We start from the raw sequence: 25,172 nt of genomic DNA on the forward strand, positions 1-25,172 counted from the left end.
CTGGTTGAAGGGACACCAGGTTGGCATCTGGTCTGGCCTCCTGCTTACAGCTGCAAGGTCAGGCCAGGTGACTCAGGGCTTGCCCAGTGAAACTTTGAGTAAGGAGTTGCTAAAGGAATAAAGATTAATTAAAGGCTTATGAAGCATGTCACGAGCAGGAAAGCTCATAGAGGATGGGAAGGGAGAGGCAAGGGGCAGACTGCTGGCAGTCTGCATGTCAAAGGAGCTCTCCAGAAAGACAGTGCTGTGACAGGGCAACTTAGGGCTTTCCTTGCACCAGTAAGGATCTCAAGGGAGATCCGGCAGGTAAGTTTTCACCCCAAAGCTATTGTTTGTGTGGTATGCCTGAGAAACTGTTTAGACTTCTGTGATGCTGCAGGAGGGTCTATTTATTTTCAACTGATGAAATGAAGTCTAACTAGTGCCATGGTCTGGTATTCTTCCAGCACTGTGAATACCAAACTGATCTAGTTTAATATTCATGCAGATGTCGCTTCTCTGTTAGGGTGAAGTAGAAGCCCAGACTGCTAAAAATTGCTGGGACATACCAGGGAAAGGATTGCTTGCATACACCCTGCACCCTTTCTGCTTATCCTAAGCATTTGCTGGTGGCTTCTGTCAGAGGCAAGCTCATAGAGTGCCATAGGAAATAATAAGTGAAAGTTACCGTGATGTTGCCTTCTGCAATTGCTGTTGTACTGCTGTGGTGTTCAGGCGCATGTGTCTGAAGGCTCCTGCTGTGTTAATGGCTTACTGGATTTACAGGTCATGTGCTTTAGTCTAATTACTTTGAATGCACCATTATCTTAAAATACAAACTTTAAAATCTGTGGCAGGAACAGTTTTGTTTGTATTAATGCCTGAATAGTGGTTCAGACTTTGGATTGAGGTTTTATGTGTGACTGATAAAGCATCAATAGCTGATGCTCTCTTTTGTAGCAAAGTGGAGCAGAGAGGAGAATTTATGGAGAGTAGGATTGATTATATTGAATGGAGGGAAGAAAGATTTGCACAGTGTTGGTACTTCTGTGTTGGTACTTAATATCCACATATATCGTCAAGTAAGCATAGTGTAAATATTCTCCAGGGCTTTATTATACAAGACACCACTTATGGTTAAAGGTATGGAAGGACCCTTTCATATTAAAACTTCCTGTTCTTTTGATTTAGCAGCAGTTAAGTAAGGAAAGAAAGATTAAAGAGCAAGAAAAGTCTAAATAGGTTTCTGTTTCTGGAAACAGAGACTGCAAAACAGCTTTTCATGCAGGATATGAATTATGCTTATAAGTAAGAAGCAGTGTCTTTGCAAGCATAATGCCTCAGAGCTGCTAGGGGAAGAATTCCATATGTAGAGATTTAGCCATGTTTGAAGTCTCAGTTCCTAATAGAAGAAAACATTCCTGAATACAGATATCTTTAAAAAAAAAACAAAAAAGAGAGAGAGGAAAAAAGTAAATAGTTGGCAAGTGTTGAATGTAATATTTTCTTCTGTAGTTAGTATATTATTTAATTGTAAATTTCATAGATATTGTAGTAATCAAGAGAAATGTTTATAGCCTGCAACAATTAGATCTGCAGAAAAAAAGCAATAAGGTTTGTATGCACTTCCTGCACTGAGATACTCTTTTAAGCCTGACAAATGTATGTGAACTATGTTAATCACAGAACAAGGGAGAAATACCCTCCCTCACTTAAAGTTAAATCAGAAACAGGTATTGAACAATGCTAAGATATAAATCAAAGTGAAGGAAGAAACTATGACAGTAGAACTCTGAAGTTGATTACATTAAGTCATTCACGTATCATCAAATTTTGGAAATTAAATTTTCTTCTTTCCTCCTTGAAAGTACTTAGTTCATATGAGATAAAGTTAATTGCCCAAGAGATTCATCTCAGGTTTGCATGCTACTTGGTCAGTTTGTCTAGAACTAAAGATACCAGCCAGCACTATGGTACTCCTGTAAGCTGTCTTCCGTTTCATTTCCAGGGATGGGCCTGGATAGATTTGACTTGCAAAGTGCTAATTCTCTAAATGCTACAGGGATGACTGCATCCCCTTTGAGAGATACAGCTGCAGTTGATAAGCACAGTATGTGGGGGAGCAGGTGGGGTTTGTCACAGGTGGGACAAAAAGTCTAGAGTTTGACTTACCACGCTTTTGAAAGCTAAAAGTTAAACGTGGTTGTTTAACTCTCTTACCTGTATGAAGACAATACAGGTTGCATGGATTTCTGAAGGACACATTAGCGCCTTTCAATTTCTATCCTCACGTGAGCAATTCTGTTTTCAACACATAAATCTAACCTTTTCATATAAAGCAAGTGCATCTATTCTTTGATGGAAAAGGTGACAAAATATTGCTTGAACATTAAAGACCACTGCCCCAGCATCCCTAAGTGTTGCTTGCAATTTTTAAAGAAATTAATGTTTCTCCAACCGTGAAAAGGGTGTTCATTAAAACACTTTTTTCATCATTAGCACGATCATAGATGAACCATTAACAAATTAACATATTTGTTTAATTACTTTAGAGAAATATATTTTCAAATTGAAACAGGATTAGCAAACTAATGAAAATAGTAACTTTCTGCTTAGATTGGATGGGTAGGTGTTACCCCATTTGATATCCAAAGATGATATTGACACAACTAAAACTTGTGCAGAACTTTTTATTCATGTTCTCCTTTCCCACCTGCTGAACAGGATACATTTGATCTAACTTTATTCTGTTCTAATAAACTGGGTTGAAAGAAGGATTGAAATTACAAGGATTATACGGTAAATATAGAGTAGGCAGCAATGGCATCTAGCACCCTCTGTGAAGGCTGAGGATGAAGGATATTGGGGGGAGGAGCTCCCCAGAAAATTTGGAGGAGAAAAAGTATTTCCAGACTGGGAAGCTAAAAATGGGTTTAACATAGTGTTTGTGAAGTAGCAGCACCTTTTGGGGCAGATTAGTGTTGGCAGAAATAGCATGGTCTTGGGCAGCAGTTCTTGGATCTGTAAGAGGTGATACCAAGGAAATTCAAGGGTATGAACTGGTGAGGAACAGAGCTTGCCTTGCCTCTGTGGCTTAAAGGAGGTGAGAAACAGTGTTAATATGAGTTATTTTCAGTGGGCTTTAAACAGCTGTTGTGCATTGGGTGCAGGGAAGTAGTGATGTGTAGGACTTGGTGTGTTTACGGCTGTGTTTGTATTTCGCTATGGTGTATTTGTATGTATTTGCAAGCCAAAAACAGTTCATCTCACAAGTGCATATGGTTTTGTTCGTGAAGCTTCATTTTTGAGCAGATTGGAGTCTGAAGTACTTGTTGGTACACTTGAATTGGTCTCAGGGTGTAACATGAAAGCATGAGTGTGAGTGCCAGTTTGTGGAATTTCTTCTGCTGGTTCAGTGCACAGCAGGACCAGAGCATGTCCTTGCTGCATATGGGTGGCACCTAACTCCAAGCAGTAAGAGTCGGAAGTTTCAGAAGCAATAAGAAAATCAACTGGCTGTCTGTTAACACACCAGTGTGTAATTTCCTTTATATGATCTTTTAAGAAAGAGCTGCTGAAAGCAACTTTTCTTTCATTTGAAGTTCTGTTTTCAGGCCTAATCTCATAATCTCCTTGTGGCAGAACATACATGTCAGTAAATAATATTGAATGTGCCCTAGCATTAACTAAGAAACTCTTCTGTTTGCTTGTAATAAAAGGGTGTGAAAAATAGTTCTTTGCTTGTTCCTCTGTTTTGTTGGTGTCTTTTTATTTTTCCCTGCAAATTGAAGCTGTCCTTCTGTGCTTTACTTCCCCAGCAGCTGCTTTGTGAATCTTCCAGCCTGTATAGCCCTTTTGGCTTTTTAGTACATAGAGAGAAAAAGAGAGCACAGGGCTTTGATTTTAAAATGAACTTTTAAACTAGAGATCTCCTTAAAGAATACAATATATAGAAGCAAATAAATACTAAGGATTTGGGGAATGCAGAAAAATGAAAGGTAATGTCTTCTTTATCTACTTCTCATATTTATTTTAGGTTTGTCAAAATGAAGAAAAGAACCATTCCACAGAAGAACTTAACAAGTCTGAAACCCAAGAGGAGTTGAAAAAGGCTAATAGCCTTCCTAGTTTGACTCCTGGAATAAAAACAGCAGATAAAGACAAGCAACCCCGAGAAGGTTTTTTTCAGTTTCTTGGAAGCTTATTTAATCTCACAACGAAATCTTCTTTGGTAGAATCTAAACAGTCTGCCTTCCAAGATGAACCCAACCGATGTGAAAAGGATTTACAGAACACAAATACTCCTATGGAGGACATGCATCCACAGCATCAAAAAACTGAAGAGACTGTCTGTTTTACAGCTAGAATGAAAGAGGAGTCTGTAAATAAAGATGACGTGATCCCAAATAACATTGGGAAAGATTGCTCAAAGGATATAGAAAGAGGTCAAAAACAATCTGCAGATGTGCGAAAGTAAGTTTTATAATTTAATATTAAATTATTAAAAAGTGTGTGTGTGTGCGGAGAACTAAAGTGACTTAAATTCTGTTGAGTGGAGAACTGGTGACTGTCATTTCTAAGGATAAATGGAGTGTCCCTGACTCAACTTTGTGCAAATAGTAACAACCTTAAATAAATGGGGAGACATCAAATGCTACAAAATACAACTTTAAAAATGTTTTTTCTAGAAATCTTCTGACCATGAATGATAAATCCAATGTAGATCCTTCTAAGCATGAAGGGAGAAAACTGTGGCATTTAGGAATACATTCAGTATTGTAGACCTATTTAAAATAAAAAAAAAAAAAAAGAAGAAAGAAAATACAAGCTTGTTTACATCCGTATTGTGGGCTAAATAAAGGTTAAAAGGTTTCTCATTTTTATATTTAACTAGTTCTGTGTTTTTACTTCTGCAATTAAGGTTTCTGCATTTTTTAAATTATCTTTCCTGGTTTATTTGACTAAGCATTTTTTTGTTTATTTATGTTGCTTCCCTTTGTTCTTTGGGTTTTTTGTGTAACGAAAAGAAGGTTATGTAAAATACTCAATTAGCCTAAGTATGGAACATCTTTAACAATCCTGTAATATTTCCAAAAACAATTTCCAAAAAAAAAAAAAAAAAAAAGGTGCCACAGGCACTGATGTGTGTTTGAAAAGCTAAAATCTTGGCTGTGGTCCACGCTGTATATTACAAAATTTTCTGACTCTAGTATAAACATAGATAATAGAATTCCAAAAGCATTTGTAGCACTTAGGTTGAATATTTGACTACGTGGGCTAGTACAGCTTCCGTTTGGGTTACATGTGTGTGTGTATGTGATACTCATCCGGTTTCTGATTGGTGCCTAGAATATGAACTTGCCCAAAGATGATGAGTCTGTAATTAATTTTTACTTGGGTTTTCAGTACTGCTCAGGGTACATATTCAAATTTTAAACCAAAAGTAATGATTTGGGGTATTATTGCTATTGCGGTACTCCTATGGTTGGTGAAGGGGAAGTAAGTCATAGGTTTCAGAACTGGCAGGTGAACTGAGTATAGAATATAGAACTGTTTGTAATTTGTAGTAATAGTGGTTGTGTTCTCTTTAGAGCTCTTTGGTTTTGATCTGATTGATTAGATGACCTTTAAGATCTCTTCCAACCCAATCTCTTTTATGATCCTATAATTGTGACAATCAACCAGTTTTTTGATGGATTCTTAATGTACTAGCATATGTTGCACTGACACTTTTTCCAAAGTGCAAGTTGCAGCCCATGACCACTTCCCTGGCCTGTGTATAAGAGTTTCCCCTCCCTTTAGTTATCTGAAGAGGCCTAGGTGCATTATGCTATTTGGTCTGGTTTCTGAACAAACTGCTTTTCTTAAACGGTGTTCAACAGGCTGGCTTGCTTCATCACTCTCACTGCTGTTCACTGTTTTTGTAGTGTATTCTGGAAACTAAAGGTGAAGTTGCGTGCTATAATGCCAGGGGCTGTGCAGATGCACAGTCAAAAAAAAAAAAAAAGACAATAGACATTAACAGCTCTTTCTCACTTTTTACTTCATTCCACATAGTTTCTTCCATATCATATTGCAACATACTTTATGCTGTATTTTCTTCACTGTTTGCTGTTTTTCTCATTCTCTCTGCACACAGCTATTGATTGTATTACTCACCTTATGGGGGCAATCTGTACTCTGTACAATTTTTTTCCTCGTGCATTTTGACAACAAAGTCAAATCTGCTTTTCTGCTGTGCTCTTGTAATTTACCTTCAGACTCTCCTGTGTATTTGGATGACTATGAGTACTGGAGATTCAGATGAAGGCCCAAAATGTGGTGAACTCAACATGGCAATGTCACTTCTGCTGCCTTTTCGAAGTGTTTCAAAGTGTGAAGGAGATTTGTTTGACTTTCCATTTTGTTTTGATGCTTACAGGTCTGTGAGTAGAAGCAGGGGAAGTGACAAGGTGTTGAGATTTAGTTTTGCTTTCTGTTTATGTTATACTTCTGCATTTGAGTAGATGTTCAGCACTAAAGGGGTGCTGGGCAGTCTGTACGCACAATTGAAAGGGTCAGATGGTCTCAGTCTTCAGAGCGATGAGGATTTATACGTATGGCTTTAATAAAACTTCAGTAGTTCAGAAGGTATGGGTACCAGCTCACTGAAGTGACCTTGCTTTGTGCAAGTATTTTTAGAGTTATGCTGATTTTATTGAAATCAAAGTTGCAGTTGGCATTTTCAATCAGACATATCTTACATTGGCCTATCTTGTTAGATAACCTAGGAAAATCTAGGTTAGTCTAAGTCTAGGTTAGTCTAAGTCTAGGTCTAGTTTTTTCTCTGTGTAGTTTACATGTTTCATAGTCAGGCAAAAATATAAAAATGTCTGTTACTGGTTTGCAGGTAGAAGTGATTTGGTGTATATACAGAATGATTTTTTTTTTTCCCCAGAAACTGACTCTTAAATGTAGCCATTATAAAATTGGAAAAGCATTAAAACTGTCATTTTCCTTTTAAACTTGTTCTCAAAAGTACAGTGTACATTCTGCCCTTTTTGGCTCAGTGTACTAAAGAGTTAGACAATCTCTGCAATTTCTGTGTTTTTGAAGCAATTACTGAAGAGAAATTGAAACAACTGTGTGAAAGCAGAGGATTGCACTATTTACCTTTTAGAGAAGTTTGAATCAATAATATTTCTTTTTATGTTATGGAGGTGATTATGTAATTTTTGTTTTCTTATAGTGCATAGAGATGTAAAGGATGTGGAGAAGGGTTTTCTTCTCTTTAGTATTAGCTTCTTTATTAAAGGTTAACTAATCTTCATTTAGCATAATTAAAGTGTAAAAGCACTCCTGATTACCTACAGGTGGCCTGATAGGTTTGTAGAAAGTACTAAGAAGTAGCTAGACGTGGGTCCTAAAAGAATATGAACAGAGATGGGAGGGTGGGGAATGTAGCACAAAGGAACAGGATGTTGTGTGGATGCCATAAAGGAAAGTGGTGGTGTGAACATGGTCTTCTGCTAATCTCTTGAGGATCAGGTCCCAAAAGGCAGGTGAGATATGTTAGTGATCCATACGTGTTCAAAGGCATGATTGATTCCATTGATTGTTACGTTAAAATGTAGTTTCAACATTTATTGTAGAGACAAGTTGAAATGTAGGGCTTTACAAATATTTCAGACCACTGCAAGCATGTGTTACTGATCTTGTAACTGTTTCCTTTGTCGTAAGGAACATTCTAAATGAATTTGTTAATTCTAAACTACTGTTAAATATTAAATTGGAGGTTATCTCTGCTTAGAGAGGAGGCTTCAACAGTAAGTAAAAGAGGAACAGTTGTTAGATTGCATAATTCCCATGGGAGTTGTCTGGTTTTGGTGTGCTTTTTTAAAAAAAAAAACTTTCAGAGCTTAATGCATACCAAGTAGTCTCAGAGCATCTACCCAGACAACTTTATTAACCTCATGTCCTTAAAGCATTATTTTGCAAAATACCAGGAAATCAGACTGCTCTGACCTGTAGACAGAGGTTATTTCTGCCCTCAGTGGGAGGCCTGGCCTTGGGTAGAAACTCAAGTTTCCAGGCCTTGATCCAAGCAGAGTGGAATTTGTGAACTTAGTCTGTGGAGTGCATGTTCGTGAGGGACGAAACGTGTAGGCCATGTTATTTCTCCATCACCCTGCCTGGCTGGCTCAGTGGTAATTGTACCTTCAGGGCTTCTGCTTCTTTAATCCAGGCAGCAGCATGTGGTAAAGGAGAAGCGTAGAGCACAAAACCATGATAAATTGGACAAAGTCTCTAGGCAAGAATTACTGTGGACAGTAATGTAATAATTGCAGCACTGAAGATAGGGTGAGGAGAGTTGGGTTTGCTAAGTCTCCAGTTATTGCATCCATTAGTTTTCCAGTTGTCTGGGATGGTTTAAGGTTTCTTTGCCACTGAGAACTGAAGCAAGCAATTGGGCTTGCCCTGTTCTATAGAAGGTTCATGATGAAGGGCTGAGGTCAGTAAAATACAATGGTAAAATAGTGCTCATTTGGCAGTCAGTAGGAAAACGACAGACAAGGTATGGGCTAACATATGTGGAAAAATCTTTAGTGTCCCCAGCGGTTGAGGGCTAAGTATAGAAGTGGAAAGTTCATGTTTAGTTTTAGCCTTTGCACTCCTTCTTAATGAAGTTAAAAAACAACTTTTAATTAACAAAATACGCCCTAAAAGTAAAACCAATGAAATAGTGGGGACACATTTAATTTCTCACCACTGAAAGTCGCTATGGGAAAGTGCAAGATTTCATAATGTAGATAAAATAAAACATGGGTTTGTTCCCATCTTTCTTGCCTTTAACTAACAAGCAGCAATTTGTTTCAAAATTGAGGCTATTTCCCAAAGACCCCTGAAAATGGACTTCCTGCAGTAGGTACCTACCATGTTCTCAAGAATACCAGTCAAGGTAATAGGCAGTACACTCTACAGGTGACTGAGAACATAACTTGTAATTTTAACAACTCTTTTTCCCAGGGAAAAAATAATAACTAAAAATAAATAAATACAATTTAAAAAATTGCATCTGATGGCCTAGATCTCTGTTGACTGCCATTTTCCTATATTCTCATAATTTTTTTCTTTTTATAGCATTCATGAACAATAAGTGGATGTTGTGTATAGTGAAATGCTTAACGATGCTTAACAATGCTTAACTTGTGAAATTACATGGCTTGTTCTGGAGTTTAGCAAGAAGTCTTGTTGCGTTGCTGAACATGATTGATGAGCTGAAAAATTGCTGAAAACTCTAAATGTTTCGACTGTAAAATCCTGACCATTGGTTAAAATGCTAATACCCAAATTTAACAAAGTATTAAAGATTTTGACTTCTCCCTTCTGTTATGACCCTTGTGGAAGTGAGAAAGAATTCCCAACCCACAACTGCAAGGATTTCCTAACTGTAAGTAGAAGATGAGAGGGGATGATTTCAAAAGCAGTGTTCAGAACAGTTTGCTTTTACACTTTGCACCCTACCAGGAGCCAAGTCCTCGTAATAGTTTAGCTAGAGCATTGCAAGCTATTTCATTCAGAAAGGGAGGTAGCCGTGAGGAGAGACAAATTTGAGACCAGGTACAAATCTACTAGGTAATACATTATTAAGTGTTGTGAGGGTTGGAGGTTTTTTGATTTTAAAGTCTAGAAAACCAGTTGCTACACATCTGATTGCATAGTGTTTCCATTTTAGTACTGTCAAAAAGGCTATCCTTTTATTTTGCTCTGTTAGAAATGCAGATGATAAAATCCTTCTGATACATGTGGTTAACGTGTCTCTTTCAGAGCTTGTCATTCACCTTTGTATTACTGGTCAGACGCAGTCTTGTGGTGACCTGAAAAAACAACTGTTAATTTGTCTGATTGATTGTGTATTGTGGTTTTGGTTCAATAAGTAGTAGCAGCATTCATCTTTCTCAATAGATGTGTTTGGCACAGAATCAAGAATAAATGAACAGAAAGAAAATCACTTAATTCCAAGCGACGGTCTCACCAGGTAACTCCTGAGGCATAATGTAGGAGAGTGAGGAAGCTAGTGAGGCATTTGCTGAAATCGAATCCATCTTGTGAATGGAGCCATGTCCTTCTTTGTAATTGCCTAACCAGGACCTATTTTACACACAAGACCTGAGAGTTTTAAACCACGGGTGTGCACACAGGCTTGGGGCAGAGGTAGCGGTGGGGAGGGAGGGATGAGAGGGACATGGGATTTGCTCTTCCCATGGCTTTCTGGCTTCTGCCTTCAGAAACCAAAGGTGAAAGTGCAGCGTTTTTCAGTTGCTGGTGCTCAGATGTACAGTGAGTCACTGCTGGAGCAACCTGCTGCCCCTCAAGAGGGGAATAAACAGTGTGGGAGAACTCTGCCCTTCTAGGACAGCCAAATGGGGCCTAAAATGGATTTAGAAGACTCCCGGGGAAGGATCAGGCTTGTGACATCCTACCACTAATGCTTGTGGTGGTCAGTTGTGGAGGAAGACCTCCAGCAGTGGTTGGAGGGGTATATCAAGCTCCTGTGGAAGTACTTAGCAGTCAGTGAAGTAACAGAGGGCTTTGTTTTTCTTAAATCTTTTCTTCCAGAAGCACCTCTGCACACCAAGCTATCCACAGGCTCTCAAATTTCATGGGAGCCAAAGCCTCTGTGGTGAACTGTGGGTGAGCTTGTGAAGATGAGGGCTGTGCTGGGGTTTAGCAACCCATTGCAAGAGCCGGCTGGGTTGGTGCCGGGACTCTGCGGCAAAGGAAACGTGGGCCCAGGCCTCACCGCCAGGAGCTTCCCTGCCCACAGCTGGGATGTGGGCCAGAGGAAAGGTGGCTGCTGGCACCGAAACGGAGACCTGTGCCTTTCTGAAGGATGAAAGCTTCTAGTTTAAGGGTAATTCATAACAGATGCATGATGCAAAATCCAGCTAAATTAATTAAGCTGAAAATTAACTCTACATTGTTTGTTGTTGTTTTTTTTTTCCACTGATTTTTTTTTTTATTGGGTTAATAAGCTTTGCAATGTAGTAACTTAATAGAGTCTGTTTCTTAGAAATTTTACCGTGAAGTTTGGGAGTTCTTTGTACCTGCAGTGTAATTGTTCAGGCTTTGGCATTATTTGCTGTGAAGGGCTTATTCCTCACACCTGTGTCTTTACTGTTGTTGGGGTAGCAAGTCACATCAGGGAGGTGGTATCGCTGGGTTCCTGCTTTAAGCAGGCGGTTGGGTTGCTAGAATGCAAAGTTATCTTGGTCACCTATTCACAGTGAGCCTCTGTGATGTTCAGAGGCAGTTTCTAGTGTTATCTCCTGCTGACGTTATCTGTCTGACTCCTGCTCACATCGGTGTATGTGAAAGGGATGAATAATTTATTTGTGTCAGGCAACTTGAAGTCTAACAGGTCCAAAGCTTCACTCTTGCTTGAGAGTTGAGGGATGTCCTACCTTTAATTCCTTGAGTGTGAGGAGAGGCTAGAAGGACTGGCTTCCTTCAGCCTGAAGAAGAGAAGGCCAAGGGGACACCTTGCTGTCCTCAGCTGTCTCATAGGGAGCCTCAGAGGAGATGAAGGCAGACTCCTCTCAGAGATGAGCACTCTTGGGAGGAGAGGCAACAGGAACTTGAAATATTCTGATACTGGTACTGGGAAACACATACTTACTGTGAGGGGGGCCACATACCATGGGGTATGTGCACAGGCTTCCTACTCCAAAGACATCCTCAGAGGCGGCACAACAAGGCCCCAGGCCCCCACTGATCTCGTTACTCTGAGTACAGCTTCTTTCCCAGATGGGGAAGGTAAGCAAGAAGCAGTACCATGAGAAGCCAGGGAAAGGAAAACTATTCCTTCCAAGGTCACGGAGACAACATTTGTTTTTATTAAAATTGTCTTTGACTCTTAATTGTCCTTACAGAACATTAACTTTGTAATCTCCTACAAAATCAACTGCGTGCAAATCACAGTGTTCAAACCAAACTTTTAACCTTTAAGAGCATACAAATGTGAAGTCCCAGGACACTAGGTATTTCAAACTTCAGATTTAAATCATGAAGCTATCCCCTCTGTCTAAAAAAATTACTTTCTTTGATTTAAGTTGCATATGGCAACTTTTCAGTTAGCCCACGGTGGCTTTTTTTTTTCAATAAGGCTTTTATTTTTTCCATTTGTAAAGATCTGACATGACTGTAGAAATAGCTAGCTGAATAAGTTGGAGTCAACCAGAAGGTCAGAGGACTTTAACATAATTTTTAAAAAGTAGTCAGTTAAGCAAGAAGTAGGAAAAAAAATGGAAAATTTTAAAATAAACAATAGCATAATTATAAATTAATTAGGGAGGGGTAGACTGGAACCACAAGAGACATACTGATTTAGAGCAGTGGATTTCAGCCTGTAGCCTGCAGACCTTTCTGGCCTAGGAGCTACTTCTCAGGGGTCCGTGAAAGGAAATGAGGAAAAACATGCACTTGTAAGCTTGAAAAAATGGGAGACGGCTGGACTGGAGAGAACATATGTGGAAGAGAGAGGTATGAGGGGGAAAAAATGGCTGTTGCATGCCTTGGGAGAGCCAAGTGTTGTATGCTGCTGAAACAGGCCAGCCAGCAATATGCTCATTCTTCAGCACTGGTAAGCCCAAAGCTCAGCCATGGTGCTGGCTGCAAGGGCTTTGTAACGTGGATATCAGGCTGTGCGAATGAAGCCATGCTGCCTGGGTATCTGAGGTGCTGTATCCATGTAGTGCTGTGTCTTACTGAGACATCTTCCTGGCTATATTTGAAAATAGTCTAGGGGTGTCTGCTTTTTGCTTTGTTGCATGGTACAAATATGAGGGGTTACCAATTTATGGCGTACACTTGAAAAAGTTGCAACTAATATAATCTATATGGATGCACTGAGAGGAGACATTCAGGGTAGTGAGATTCGTCCTGCTTCAGGGTTTCAAAACCAACAAGCTCGTTTTATAGTGAATACCGCTTTTGGGGCAAGTTACACAAGACGTCTGTTACACGAGATGTACCAGAAGATGTACCCCTCCCCTCCTTGAGTTAGCCCCCCTTGAACTTTGTACTTCTCTTCCATAATAGAAGAAATCTCTACGAGCAGCTGCTTTTGACAAATGTAACGTAACTCATGGTGACATCTTCTCTTGTTGCTGTCAGACAGTCTTCTGTGAAGCTGAGTTTTGGCTTTATAGGGAATTGAATAGCTTCCTATTAAGAAGGGAACGAAGGAATCTCACAGGATGTGACGGGTGACAGAACTACAGGCTAGGTTTTGTGTATAATCAGGCTTTCATCTGTGTCCTCATCTGAATTGGAAAAAACAATTTGCAAAGAGTTTCTAAGGTAAGTTCTGAAATGATGTGTTCTTTTGATGATCAGAAATGAATTGTTACTTTAAATGTCTGTGGAACAAGTCCCTAGTGGCATTTTAAAGCAATTTTGCATGACAGAGCCTGCTTCTTAATGTGTTTCATAAGACTTAAAGCAAGATTTAGAGCAAGCCAACTGAGTTGCAACTGCCACATAGGAGCATAGGTTTTCATTTTTTAAACGTCTTGTTGCATGTGAGCGTTCGGATTGCAAACGCTCCAGTGTCCTCTAAAAATAAACTCGGTAGGAATAAAAGGTCCCTTGACAAAATTGTTACAATATGCTGAGCAGCAAATTCTCACTGAAAGGTCAGGGATCCCTAAGTTGCCATGTCTGCGGAGAAGAGGTTGGTTCCTTTTTAAAACAACAGCCAGTGTAGAAACTCTTGGAAGAGGCAAGTCTGCAGAAAAGCAGAGCTGTATGGCAGGAGACGCTGGCAGAGGCTGACCACAAGATGAGGCTGTGCAAGATGAAATGGTGCTGTAGCCACTGCTGGTCAGGATTGGGTTTGTACACGGAGCTCTGTAGGGCACATTGCTCTGAGTCTTCCTCAGACTTCAACTACAAATCAGTCAATCAGAGCATAAAATTCCCTCAGAAGACAAACGGAAAGCAAAAAGAATGAGGAGAAATGATAAAAGGCACACGATAGACAAGAAGTTCTGTGTACGCTTGTTTTGCCAGACCATGTGGAATAAATGGTAGTTGGGATCTGTAGCTCAAGGCAATGTAAATATAGTACCCCTTCATGCTGGGTTCTCCTTTTCATCCCTCTGTAGGCAGTCTTGTCTAAAATTAACCTATTCATCCCATTTCTGGATGGTTTCAATTTAAGAATTGCTGAGTTCATGGGTGAAATTGAAAGCAAAGTTGGGTGTGGGAGACAAAGGTATTTTCCAGGTTTGTGTCAGAGCACTATATTTATAGATAAGTCCTGAATTCTTCACACTGCATATCAGACAAAATACCAACTGCAGAATGAAAGACACTCAGTAAAAATTCATTGTCATTGAGCAGTTTATTCAAAATAATGCTGTGTTTGTTGTGGAAATGAGTGCTCAGTACATTGCAATACCATTTAACAAGCTCACTTTAAATATGTATCATTATGGTTTTCCTTTTCAAGAATTCATAAAACTTGTTTGGAAAATTGGTGCAAGCCTATGTTCTGTTTGTTTTCTTCAAAGACATTTTATCTGGATTCTGGACTGTTGTGGACTGACTTTTTATATTTGAGGTTGACCAAAGTATGGGAGAAGCGATGGTTGGATTTTTTTTTTTTTTTTTTTTTTTTTAATCTTAATAGCGGTTATTTAAAGCATTTTGACTCCATTGCAACTTAACTGAAATGGGAGAAGATACCCAGTAAGGTTAATTCTGAGTGAGAACATGATCAGGTCTTACTTCCTTCAACCTTGTTTTTTTATGGCTATATCTGTTTTGATGCTGAGTGAATATAGTGTACTATAGAAAGCAACAATTCCTTCCCCTAAGATTTTTAGGATATCTGGAGCTTTGAAAAGTATTTTTCTAATATAGAAGAAAGTTTTCTATAAGGACATGGAAAACAGTATAACTTACTGTTTTTCTTTATATATATATATATGTATATATATACATATATATACATTTATGTATATATATATAAAGAAAACAAAACAAAACAAAACCCTCATCTTTTGATTTTCCTCTACTACCCTTTTTCCAAATGCATTTTGTTTTCTTCCAAGCAGAAATATGTATGCTTGCTTTAAGAGATGAGATTGCTGAAAATAGCAACTTAAATGGTGTGTGTGATGTTTAGCAGCTACCACTGCTGGAATCTCTGGAAACCAGACTAGTGGTATAGAAGACTAAACGCATCTAGCTCTGCAAATGCTTGTGAGACATGGTGTTTATATGACTTTCCTGTAAACCCTATATTGAGATTCTGTTGTAGCCTTCGTTGGGGATTACAGTATATTTAATCCACAATAGAAATTTCATTTTCCAGTTCTCACTATGTCTAAATTCCCATATTCAGGTGTTTTGGCATTAGCACAAGTAAACCTAGCACTTAATAAATGAGTGTTTATAACTTTATTTTAATGTTTATGAATATGAATAATTTTGCTTTTAGTTTACTTGTACTCTTTGCATGTGCAAATAATGCACAAGGAGGGAGTTTGCCGGTGATTTAAAATAATACTAAGTTCCCCCTTCAAAGTAAAAGCATTATGGAAATAAGAATCTGGGTGTCTAAACACTCGACAGAAGAGATTATATTTTATATTGGTAAATCCACTTCTTTTTTATATTTTTCTGTACCTATAAAGAGAATATGTACTCAAGATCCATGCAGACAATATTTGAAGTTATGGTTGCTCAATGATACTCAAATAAACAAAATTATTTATTTTGTAGTTCACTTTTCCATAGTGAATTCACATATTATATCATGCTTAAATTACTTGTCTTCAACTCTCTAGCTACAATAACTTCTCAATAAAAATGAACTAATGGTAAGCTACAAAGAACTTTTGAATGTGCTCTTGAGATACTTTTTGGCTATTTCATATTAGAAACGAAAATCTTAGTTTTTTTCAAGATACTCTTCTAGGTAGGTGAACTGCCACTTCCAGCCAGCATGTTTGTAGATGTAGGGTCAGACTGGCTAAGTGTTTGAAATGTTTTGTTCTTAGTTTAGGTGGGAGCTAAAGCAAAATAGAATTTAAGAACAGTCTGTGAGGGTCTGCTTTGCTCAAAGGTGAAGAGCTGGTGTGTGCACATACATACCGTCACTGCCCTATTTTTGCAGGAATTCTTTAAACAACAAAAAAGGGGGGAAGGAGAGAAGCATTAGAAAGGAAGGTAAACATTTATTATGTCAGTTAATTTTAAGAAAGAAGAAAAACTTCAGAGCTATTTAGAAGCTTCTTAAGAAAATTAAAATTGACAGGCTCTGAATTTATACTTACAATATCAGAAAGAGCAGTGAAAGATCAGGGTCACAGTTTTTCCATGGTGATTTTTTGTTGTTATTTTTTGCATTACAGTAGGGTTTTTTGGTGGTGGTGTGTTTGTTTTGGTGTTTTGTTTTGTGTGGTTTTTTTTTGTTTGTTTGTTTGTTTTTTTGGGGGGGAGGGGAGAGGAGTAATTGTTTGCTTGCTATTAAATGTAAGATGAATGACCGGGTCTACCAATTCCTTGTCAGATTTCTAGGCATCTCATATTGATATTTCTTCAAGTATTTATGGAGTCTTCATTTTTACCTGATATGCCTTCGTTCTCTTTTCTTACTGCCCTGTGGTCCAGAAAGCATTCACTGTTGTATACTTCCTTTTCTCCATGTATTTTGCTTGCCCTGGTCTTGTTCTGTACCGCTGTATTGAAAGCCTAGGTAAAAAAATCAATTTTCAATTCAATATTTTAATGAGTATTAGTACAGTATTTTTTCAGTATTAAAGTATATTCCTGTGTTACTAGGATATAAGCATACTTCTGTGAAGATGTTATTTATGTCATTGCAAATGTTGACGTGCAGTGGCTTTTCTTAAATAATAATGCCATTGTCCAGTAGAAAGCAAATGACAGAAGCTGTTTATAGCAATATCTAGTTCTTGCTTATGGTTTGTTGGCTTTTTTCAGTAAAAGACAGTATATGTATTGTTTGTCACAGAAATCCATGTTTAGGAAGAGCAAAAAAAAGGAGGAAAATAGTGTTGCATGCAGTCTACAGTTTATGTTAGTCTTTGGAGGAAAATAATAATGTTACATCATCTACAGTTTGTGTTAACCTCTATTATTATCACACTAGCTATTTACATATTCTGTCTTGTGCTGATAATGATGCTTCTTGTTACAGGAAGACACAACAGAAATCACAAGCACCCGCCGTCACTTATGCTACGTATCGAGGTTCTGCAAGGATTAGGCAACTAATGAAGAATCAATCAGAAACAGCTGAAAACGGAGAAGAGAGTACTGAGAACGGAAATGCTTTAATGGTCAAAGAAAATGGAGAAATCCAAACAACTGTCTCTCCAAAATCAGGACACTTAATAAAAGAAAATGGAGAAGATGAGGATAAAGATCATAAAAATGATGTCATTGTAGATTCTTCTAACGTTAAAATTGACTTGAAAAAGTCTGGTAAAACTCAGCTTTGCTTGGGTAGCAACAGACATGAAGTAACTCCAAATGCCTCAGCTTCACCTACTGAACCATCTGATGAAGTAGACTTAAAACATACACCAGCTTTAGAAGCAACAAAAGTTAAGAGGGCTTATTCACTAGATACATTATTGTCATCTAGTAAAGACAGTGAGATCCTAACAAATTCCACTTCTCAAATTACCAGTTCCCTTAAAATGGGTTCTGTGGACAAGTTCATTGGAAAAGAAGATGAACTGCTGGGAGAAGTAGAAGCTCTGTTTCAGATGGACAAAAATGCCACTTCTAACTCTGATAAAGGAATTAATTGTAGTAAAGAATCTAATAAGGAGTCCACACAAAAAATACAAGATGATTGTTTACAGTCACCCAAATCAAATAAGACAGCTAATGAAGAACTACAAGCAAACAAGGGAGAATATTGCTGTAATCATCAAATCAATAACCACTCAGAGCTAACATCAGATGTCCAGGAGCTTCATTCCAGTTCCACTACATTTCAGCAGCCAGCAGATCAGCATACAGATAGTGCAAATAAAGATAGTGATCCAAGAAAAAGCAATCCACAGAAAATTATGGCAGCTGCAGAAAAAGAACAAAATCCCCAGAGCTTTCTTGCTACTATTCCTTTACCTTTTCATGAACAAATACCCACTTCACTTAGCATGGAGTCCAGAGGAGAAAAGTGCATAGTCACAGATAATCTGACTGCTTCAGTGTTAACTATTAAAAGTGATGAAGATATAGTCATGGACCAGGGGACTAGTAATGAAGAACTGAATAAGTTAGGAAAACCAATGCAGGTACTAAATGAACACCAATTAATCCTTGCGGAGAATTCTGAGGATACTGCCACACAACAGCCTGCTTTACCTTGTCTAGAAAAAATGAAGGTTTCATCTGAGGTTGCAGTAGAAAATTTTGCTGATGTATTGTCATGCGTACATGGGTGTGAAAATGGGAAATCTGACTTTGATGAGATGACAGCACCTCTCTCTGTTACTTTTGAGTCTTCTATCGAAACTGGAGACTGTTGCTCAGCTCCTCTTCATCCTAGTTGTAAGTCTGAAAATAAAACTATAGTGAAAAGAGGAGTCGGTTTAAATGATGTGAGAGACACTGTTTCTCGTTCTGATCACGAATGTGAAAAGAGCAAATCCTTTGAGCCTGTAGATACGAGCCTCTCAGAAAATTCAGCTCCTGTCCATGACCTCGGTACTGTTTCCCTTAAAACTGTGCAAGACATTTCTGCAAAAGCATTAGTTATACTTGCAGAAGACAACACAGGAAAGCCTGCACCTTGCCCTTTAGTCAACACTGACAGGACAGACAATCCTATTCCTGCTGCTTCTAAAATCGATGAGGCTGGTATGAATGAGATGACTGTTGTTCCTTCTGAATCTAAGGGTTGCATTTCTGAACTTTCCTCTCCTATTTGTAAATCACAAGAAAAAAATCTGGAGGATTCTCATTCTGCCTTGAGAAGTGGAGGAAGACCTCTGACCAACCACTCCCCTGTCATCGCTGAAAAAGATGTTGATGTAGACATCATTTCTGCATCTTCACCTAGTCCTGAAGATAGGCATATTAGTAATTCCTCCAGCAATGAAAACAGTGATAAGCATAGGATATCATCCACAACTTTTTATTCTTCATCTGACAACCAAGGAGAAATCCATTCTCCTTCCACTAATTCTGAAAATGGCCAGATTGCTAGATGCTCTGCTGCTTCTGAACAGGAGGGCTATGTTCTTCTGGGTGCCGAATCTAGAAGAATAATCCCTGAGGACAGAATGACCAAGACACCACTTTGCTCAGAAGACCCAAGGGCTTCATGCCCAGTTGTTTCTCCGGAACCTGAGTTTACCCCAGCTGTGCTCCACCACTTTGATGCTGAAGTAGATACGTGGGATTTTTGCATCTCCAAGCCCACTTCACCTACTCGGGGATCCAAAGAAGCCTCAAACCTTTCTATTTCTGCCTTGGAAACGTTGGGCATTGCTCAGGAGAACAGTAATTCCTCTCTTCTTAAAGCTGGTGATGGAGCAGAGGAAGTATCCTCTGCACAGCAGGCTGACAGCTGCGTCTTGGTAGAGGCAGTGCCATCAGCCATATGTCCTTTGAAAACTTTGAAAACAGCATCTGATTCAGTGCATACTGAGAAGGTGGGCAGAAATGCTGTGGAAAAGGTGAATCTTTGTAACCAGGCTTCTAGTATCTCAGAATCCCTTTCTGAAACAGATGACCAAACAGCTGCTGCACCTAGAGAGTCAAATGAGCTCTGTTTTGAGAAAGTATGGAAAGATACTTATGGGGAGGGAGGACAATACACTAAATTCCAAGATGCTGCTCTTTTGTTTAAGAAAGCTGAGGAAATAGTGGACTCAGTTTTACACTTGGCTATAGAGGAAATAATAGCAAAACAAGCTGTTGGTGTCTGCCACGTTTGTGGGAGCAAGGATAGTTTAATAAATACAGATATCCTAAATGATCAGAAAACTGGAACCATGCAGCTGGAAGAAGAAGAAATCCAGTCAGCTCTGCATTCATTGAAACATTTCAACAAGAGAGGCTCCTATTCACTAATGGGAAATGAAACATACGATACAAATAATCAAGATGAAAAGACACTGTCTTACATCCCTGATAAAATTGACCTACATAGTGCACTAACATTAAAAGCAAAAGAAATAATTGATGAAGTTATTAACTCAGCCAAACAAAAGCTAATATCCAGTCAGGGGCAATGCAGTGATAGTAAAAGGCATTCTGAAAAGGTTAAGCCTAAAACTGAGGCTGAAACTCCAAAGATTTTAAACCTGGATAGTAATTTATCTGCCAGAACACAGGACATAATCAAAGAACCAACAGCTACGGGGGAAGCTCAGAATGTAAGTACAAACAGTGAAAAGGCAGATTGCTCAGATCTTTCCGTGGTTCCAAATAGTATGGAAAATAGCGCAGATTGGCCCCAAAGAGGTGAAAAGATACTGAATAATGCATTCACATGTCAAACAAATGGATTTCTACCTACTGGTAGTTCAGCACAGCCAGAATCAGCCCCAATGATACTAGCAAAAGAGGAACATGATAAAAAGTTGTATGAACATCTGGCTGCAGCAGAGATGTGTGGTAATGCTAGGTTATCAGCTACTAGTAGAAAATCTGATGTATCTTTACATTTAATGAGTAGAGATGCTGCTGTGACTGAGAACATGCTTCTGCCATTGCAGTTAAAAGATTCATGCAGTAATACAGATGTGCCAGAGTATACAGTGCAGCCAACTGTAGATATTAATTTGTTATCTTTTATGCCTGATGAAGCAAGTAGCAGCATGCAGAGTGAATCCAAAGACAAAAGAAGTCCTCAGGGTTCTCTGGAAAGCAGTGCAGAGGACAATCCAGATGAACACAGCGGAAGAGAGGCTGCAGGAGTATTTGCACAAGTAAAAGCAACCTTAGAAGATTCAAAGGTAGTGGAGAATAAAGAGGAACAAGCAGAAGGAGCAAGTAAGACAACACTGTTTAATATTGGATTACAGACACAGTTCGTTGCATCTGAGTTGCCTGTTACTGGAGAGCACAGTGAAGGGAAACACTGCTTCAAGACAGTCTTTGCCCAAAACAATGAGAATCTGAAAGAGGTACAAGTGAAGGATCAAGATATGCAGAGAAATGATCAGCTTGAAGAAAATGGTCTGGACTGCAGCAAAGGCATGAAGGAATTGGTGGGTCTTTCAGGCTCTTCTCCACTAATTGAGCAGTGGGAAAACAGTTCTTTTACTATCATTTATGAAGGTGCCCTTCAAACTGAGAACAAGTCTGTCTCAACTGAAGATTTGGAAACTAGCTCTCTTTCTTCTTCTGATCTGCCTTTGGATAGTACAGATCATCTAGCATGTGAAAGAGCAAAGAATAAACATGAGCCGGCCTATCTTTATGGAAAGGATAACAAGTTGAAAGAAGCAACAGAGAGCTGTAGCTCAGAGTCATTTCTGAGCGTAGAGGCTAAGCGCTATAGAATATACCCTTTCTCTTTGTCTCCCATATATGAAGATGACAGCCCCCAAGAAGACCTGCTGTCCACAGACATGTCACCAGAAGGCCATCCTAGTGGAATATCTAAAGACAACACCAACCACGCTTCCGTGCTATCCCTTCTCCAGTCAGTTTCTGAGCGCTTACAGTTTACCTCTCAATTCAGTAAAGAGGAGGAGGAGGGAATGGAGGATGAGGATGAGGAACAATCATTATATGAAGGAAATGTACTTGATGTTGAGAGAGAAGAGCAAAGTCTTTCCAGTGAGTGGACAGGGAATTTAAAAACAACCCTTCAGTCAAATGACCAAAATATATATCCATTTCTTGAACGATCACCGTTTCTTTCAAAAGAACAACTTGACTCTAAGGAGCAACCAGAACTGGTTGAAGAAGAGGCTTCTCCTAGACAAACATATTGTAAGCCAGTTTTACAGAAAGCTGATGCTGATCTAAGGCATGCTCCTACAAGTGTGTATTACCAGTATTTGAAATCTGCCACCAGTTACTACTCTGAGAAGGGAACCAGATTTGGAAGCATTCTTCAGGATATGTTGCAGCCAAAGATTCACTGGTCCCAAGATCACACCATGCCAAAACTGGGAGAATTGTCAGCGGTAAGATGTCGTGTCAGATATTAATAAACAAAGTGATTAGCCCAGATTCAAAATTTATGTCTTGCTTCTTCCTCCTTCAGCCCCTCATTTTTTAAGGTTAATTAGGCTGTTTAAGATCAGAGACTCAAAAAAAAAAAAAAAAATCTTCTGATAGAATCATTGAAAAAACATGGTATTCTCGGTTCACACAGATCAAAGTAGCCTCTAATTGTAAAAGACAAGGTGTGAACAGAAAATATAACGGGAAAATATGCATAATGGCAAGTTTGTGTAATAACAGAACAGACTTAACCATGTTAAGGATGTTTCAATCTAAAAATCACGGAACTGCCCTTTTTATGAATGCTGTTATTTCATTTCTTCCACATTTTGTGATTAGTAGAGCTGTGTTTTCCAAAAAATATAATTACCTGTGTACTGGGTTGTTAGATTCTTTCATCACATAGTCTTATGTAAATTGTAGCTCAGTTAACGAGTAATATACCTGCTTCTGTAGGTTGGCATTTGTTTTTTAGTTTATTTAAAGCAATGGCAGGTGAGGGTATGGAAACATTTCTTCTGATACTAAGAAATCAAAAAGGCTTCATAGACCAAACGTGCAACTGAAGAAGCATGTCTTTTCATGATGTTGGGAATGTTTCATTCTTTGCTAGAGGTTTGGTTTGTTTTTACCACTGTGAAGACATACAACTTTCTGCTGGCTGGGAAAGAGTAATACATTTCCATAAGTTAAAATTCTGTAATAGTTCTTCCTCTCTAGCGTTTGCTGCTTTCTGCTGACTGTTTGATTCTGTTAAGCTAGTTACACCAACTCTGAATAACAGTGAGAAAAATCTTAGATGTTTCTGCTATTCACACTTGCATACATTTATTGGAACAGTGGGCCTAGAATAAGCTTTCCATGCATTGTGCCACTGTTGTGGATATTAATAGTTGTTTTCCATGTCCTTTTAATTTCAGAACCTAATTGACAGAGCAGGTCTCAAATACAATCCAAGACCAGGAAAGGTAAGCAGAATTTGTGCATCACACAGATCAATATGACACATGAAATAATTTATTATACCATTTTATTTAATGGAAAGCATTTGATGTTAGTCTAGCTTTCTGTATTTTAATGTAACATATGCTTACACTTGCTTATAATGAGATTGTATTACAAAAATCATGTCACTAGTTATCTTACTGTATTTCCTTGTCCTCCATACAGTGCTTCATATAACAAGAAAATGTGTAGGATATCAGTTTAGTGGGCGCAAAATGAAGTAGGTTTTATTCCAAGCAAAAATTAACTGTGCTGTATATTGAAATGGGCCTTCATTCGTATGTGTTGTCTTGTTTCAGATTATTATTTATGACATTCATGGTGACAAAAGTAAACAAGAAGTTCATTCTGATGTGCTGGATACCACATCCTGGATCTTTCCCATTGGAGCATTACTTAGGATAATTAGAGGATGGTAAGGAATCCAGGTCATATTTAAACAGAATCTTTTCAAAAGACTGTATGTGTGTTTTTCCTTGTGTTTACATTTCTTTAATTTATGACACATATCTGATCTGCAAGACTGTCTTTTTCTTTCTTGTATAATTAGACTGATACCAATGAAAAAAGCATAAAACATGGCTTCAAATGCTGCAGTGCAAAAATAATGTTTCTCCTGGGAATTAACTTCAAACAGAAAGTTCCTAATAGAACAACATGTAAGTTTAGACTTCTTGCCTGCAGTGCTTAGACAGTAAAGCAATAATCATCACAAGAAGCATGTGTGTGCCAAAGAAAATGTTTTTATTTTGTTTGTTTGTTTTATTGTTTTTTTTTTCCAATTCAATTTTATTATACAACAGGTGTTATGAAAAGAACATAAAGCATGCAATCTCCACTGCAGTTTGTAAGGTAGCATTTAGAGGATTATGTATGCAGGAGGATATACAAGTACCTTTAAGTGTTTCTCAATCCACTTGTAAAGGTATAGCTCAAAATAAAGTAATAGGTTTGCCTTGGCAACCTGGGGTTGTTACCATGTCAGTTGTTGCGTTGGAATTTATTTGGTGGCGCTTACAGTGTGTGTTTCTGATTCTTGGCCATAGTAACAATGTATGTAACAGGCAGATTTGAGGCATACGTTTTTTGTTTTGTAGGCATTTCTTTCACATCCTAAGGAAACATTGAATGTCATCATTAGTATGTGTATGTTTTATGTAATAAAACTATGTTTTATTACTTAGTATGTACTTAAACAGAGCATGTTTTGATATGTCAGTTAGTATGTTTGTTCTAGTAAAATGTCGTTTTATTTGCATAGTTACTGAGTTATATTTTTATAAATTTAATATTTTAAGTTATGTTAGTCTACCTCCTGGGGAAAAGAAATGTATACTTCATTTTTAAAGCACAGAAATAAAGCACAAGTCACATATGTATCACATTCATATGTGAATAATGAAAGAGTATGTAAGAAATTGGTGATAACTAGCATGATCGGAAGAGATTATTGCTAAGCTTTTCAGCAAATCTGCTGTATGAGCATAGTCTTACATAATAGCAACAACTCAGTCCATGATTTCATTATTACAGTTGGATTTTCTATGAGAAACCGAAGTTCCAGGGTCGGAAACATGTACTAGAAGAAGGAGAGACTATACTGGATCACCTTTGGGATCTTCCAGGTGTAAAACACCATCGAAGAAACCTCACAGTGGGTTCAATCAAACATGTAACAAAGGTATAGACATTGTTAATGATATTATCACATAGATGGTAAATTTCTGTTGGCAGCAGTGGCGTATCACTAACAATGGACAATGTGTGTATGCTGTGTTTAGTGATTTAGTTCAAATTTGTTGTGAATCAAATTCTTACCTTCAAGATAAAAAGTGACTGTTTACTCTTTGCTATTAGTTTTTGTGCTAAATTTCCTTTTCTTCCTGAAGATAACAAGCAAACATAGCTTATCTTTCTTTGCCACCACCTTTATCTGATACAGTGATGGTTAGATGTTTACCAATCCAGTTAAT

At 38.2% G+C, this 25,172-nt stretch overlaps 1 protein-coding gene across 2 annotated transcripts in view; it reads left to right on the forward strand.

Annotated features, from left to right (window-relative positions):
* Positions 1–25,172, forward strand: part of CRYBG3 (crystallin beta-gamma domain containing 3) — a 93,116-nt gene that overhangs the window by 22,968 nt on the left and 44,976 nt on the right. For both annotated transcript variants that reach the window (XM_032180735.1, XM_032180745.1), the window contains exons 3-7: positions 4,016–4,452; positions 17,192–22,154; positions 23,115–23,162; positions 23,499–23,614; positions 24,733–24,880. In XM_032180735.1, coding sequence (XP_032036626.1) covers positions 4,016–4,452; positions 17,192–22,154; positions 23,115–23,162; positions 23,499–23,614; positions 24,733–24,880 — 5,712 coding nt within the window. The remainder of the gene's footprint in view (positions 1–4,015; positions 4,453–17,191; positions 22,155–23,114; positions 23,163–23,498; positions 23,615–24,732; positions 24,881–25,172) is intronic.

The sequence above is a fragment of the Aythya fuligula genome, chromosome 1, assembly GCF_009819795.1.
Source record: "Aythya fuligula isolate bAytFul2 chromosome 1, bAytFul2.pri, whole genome shotgun sequence".
Classification (NCBI taxonomy): domain Eukaryota; kingdom Metazoa; phylum Chordata; class Aves; order Anseriformes; family Anatidae; genus Aythya; species Aythya fuligula.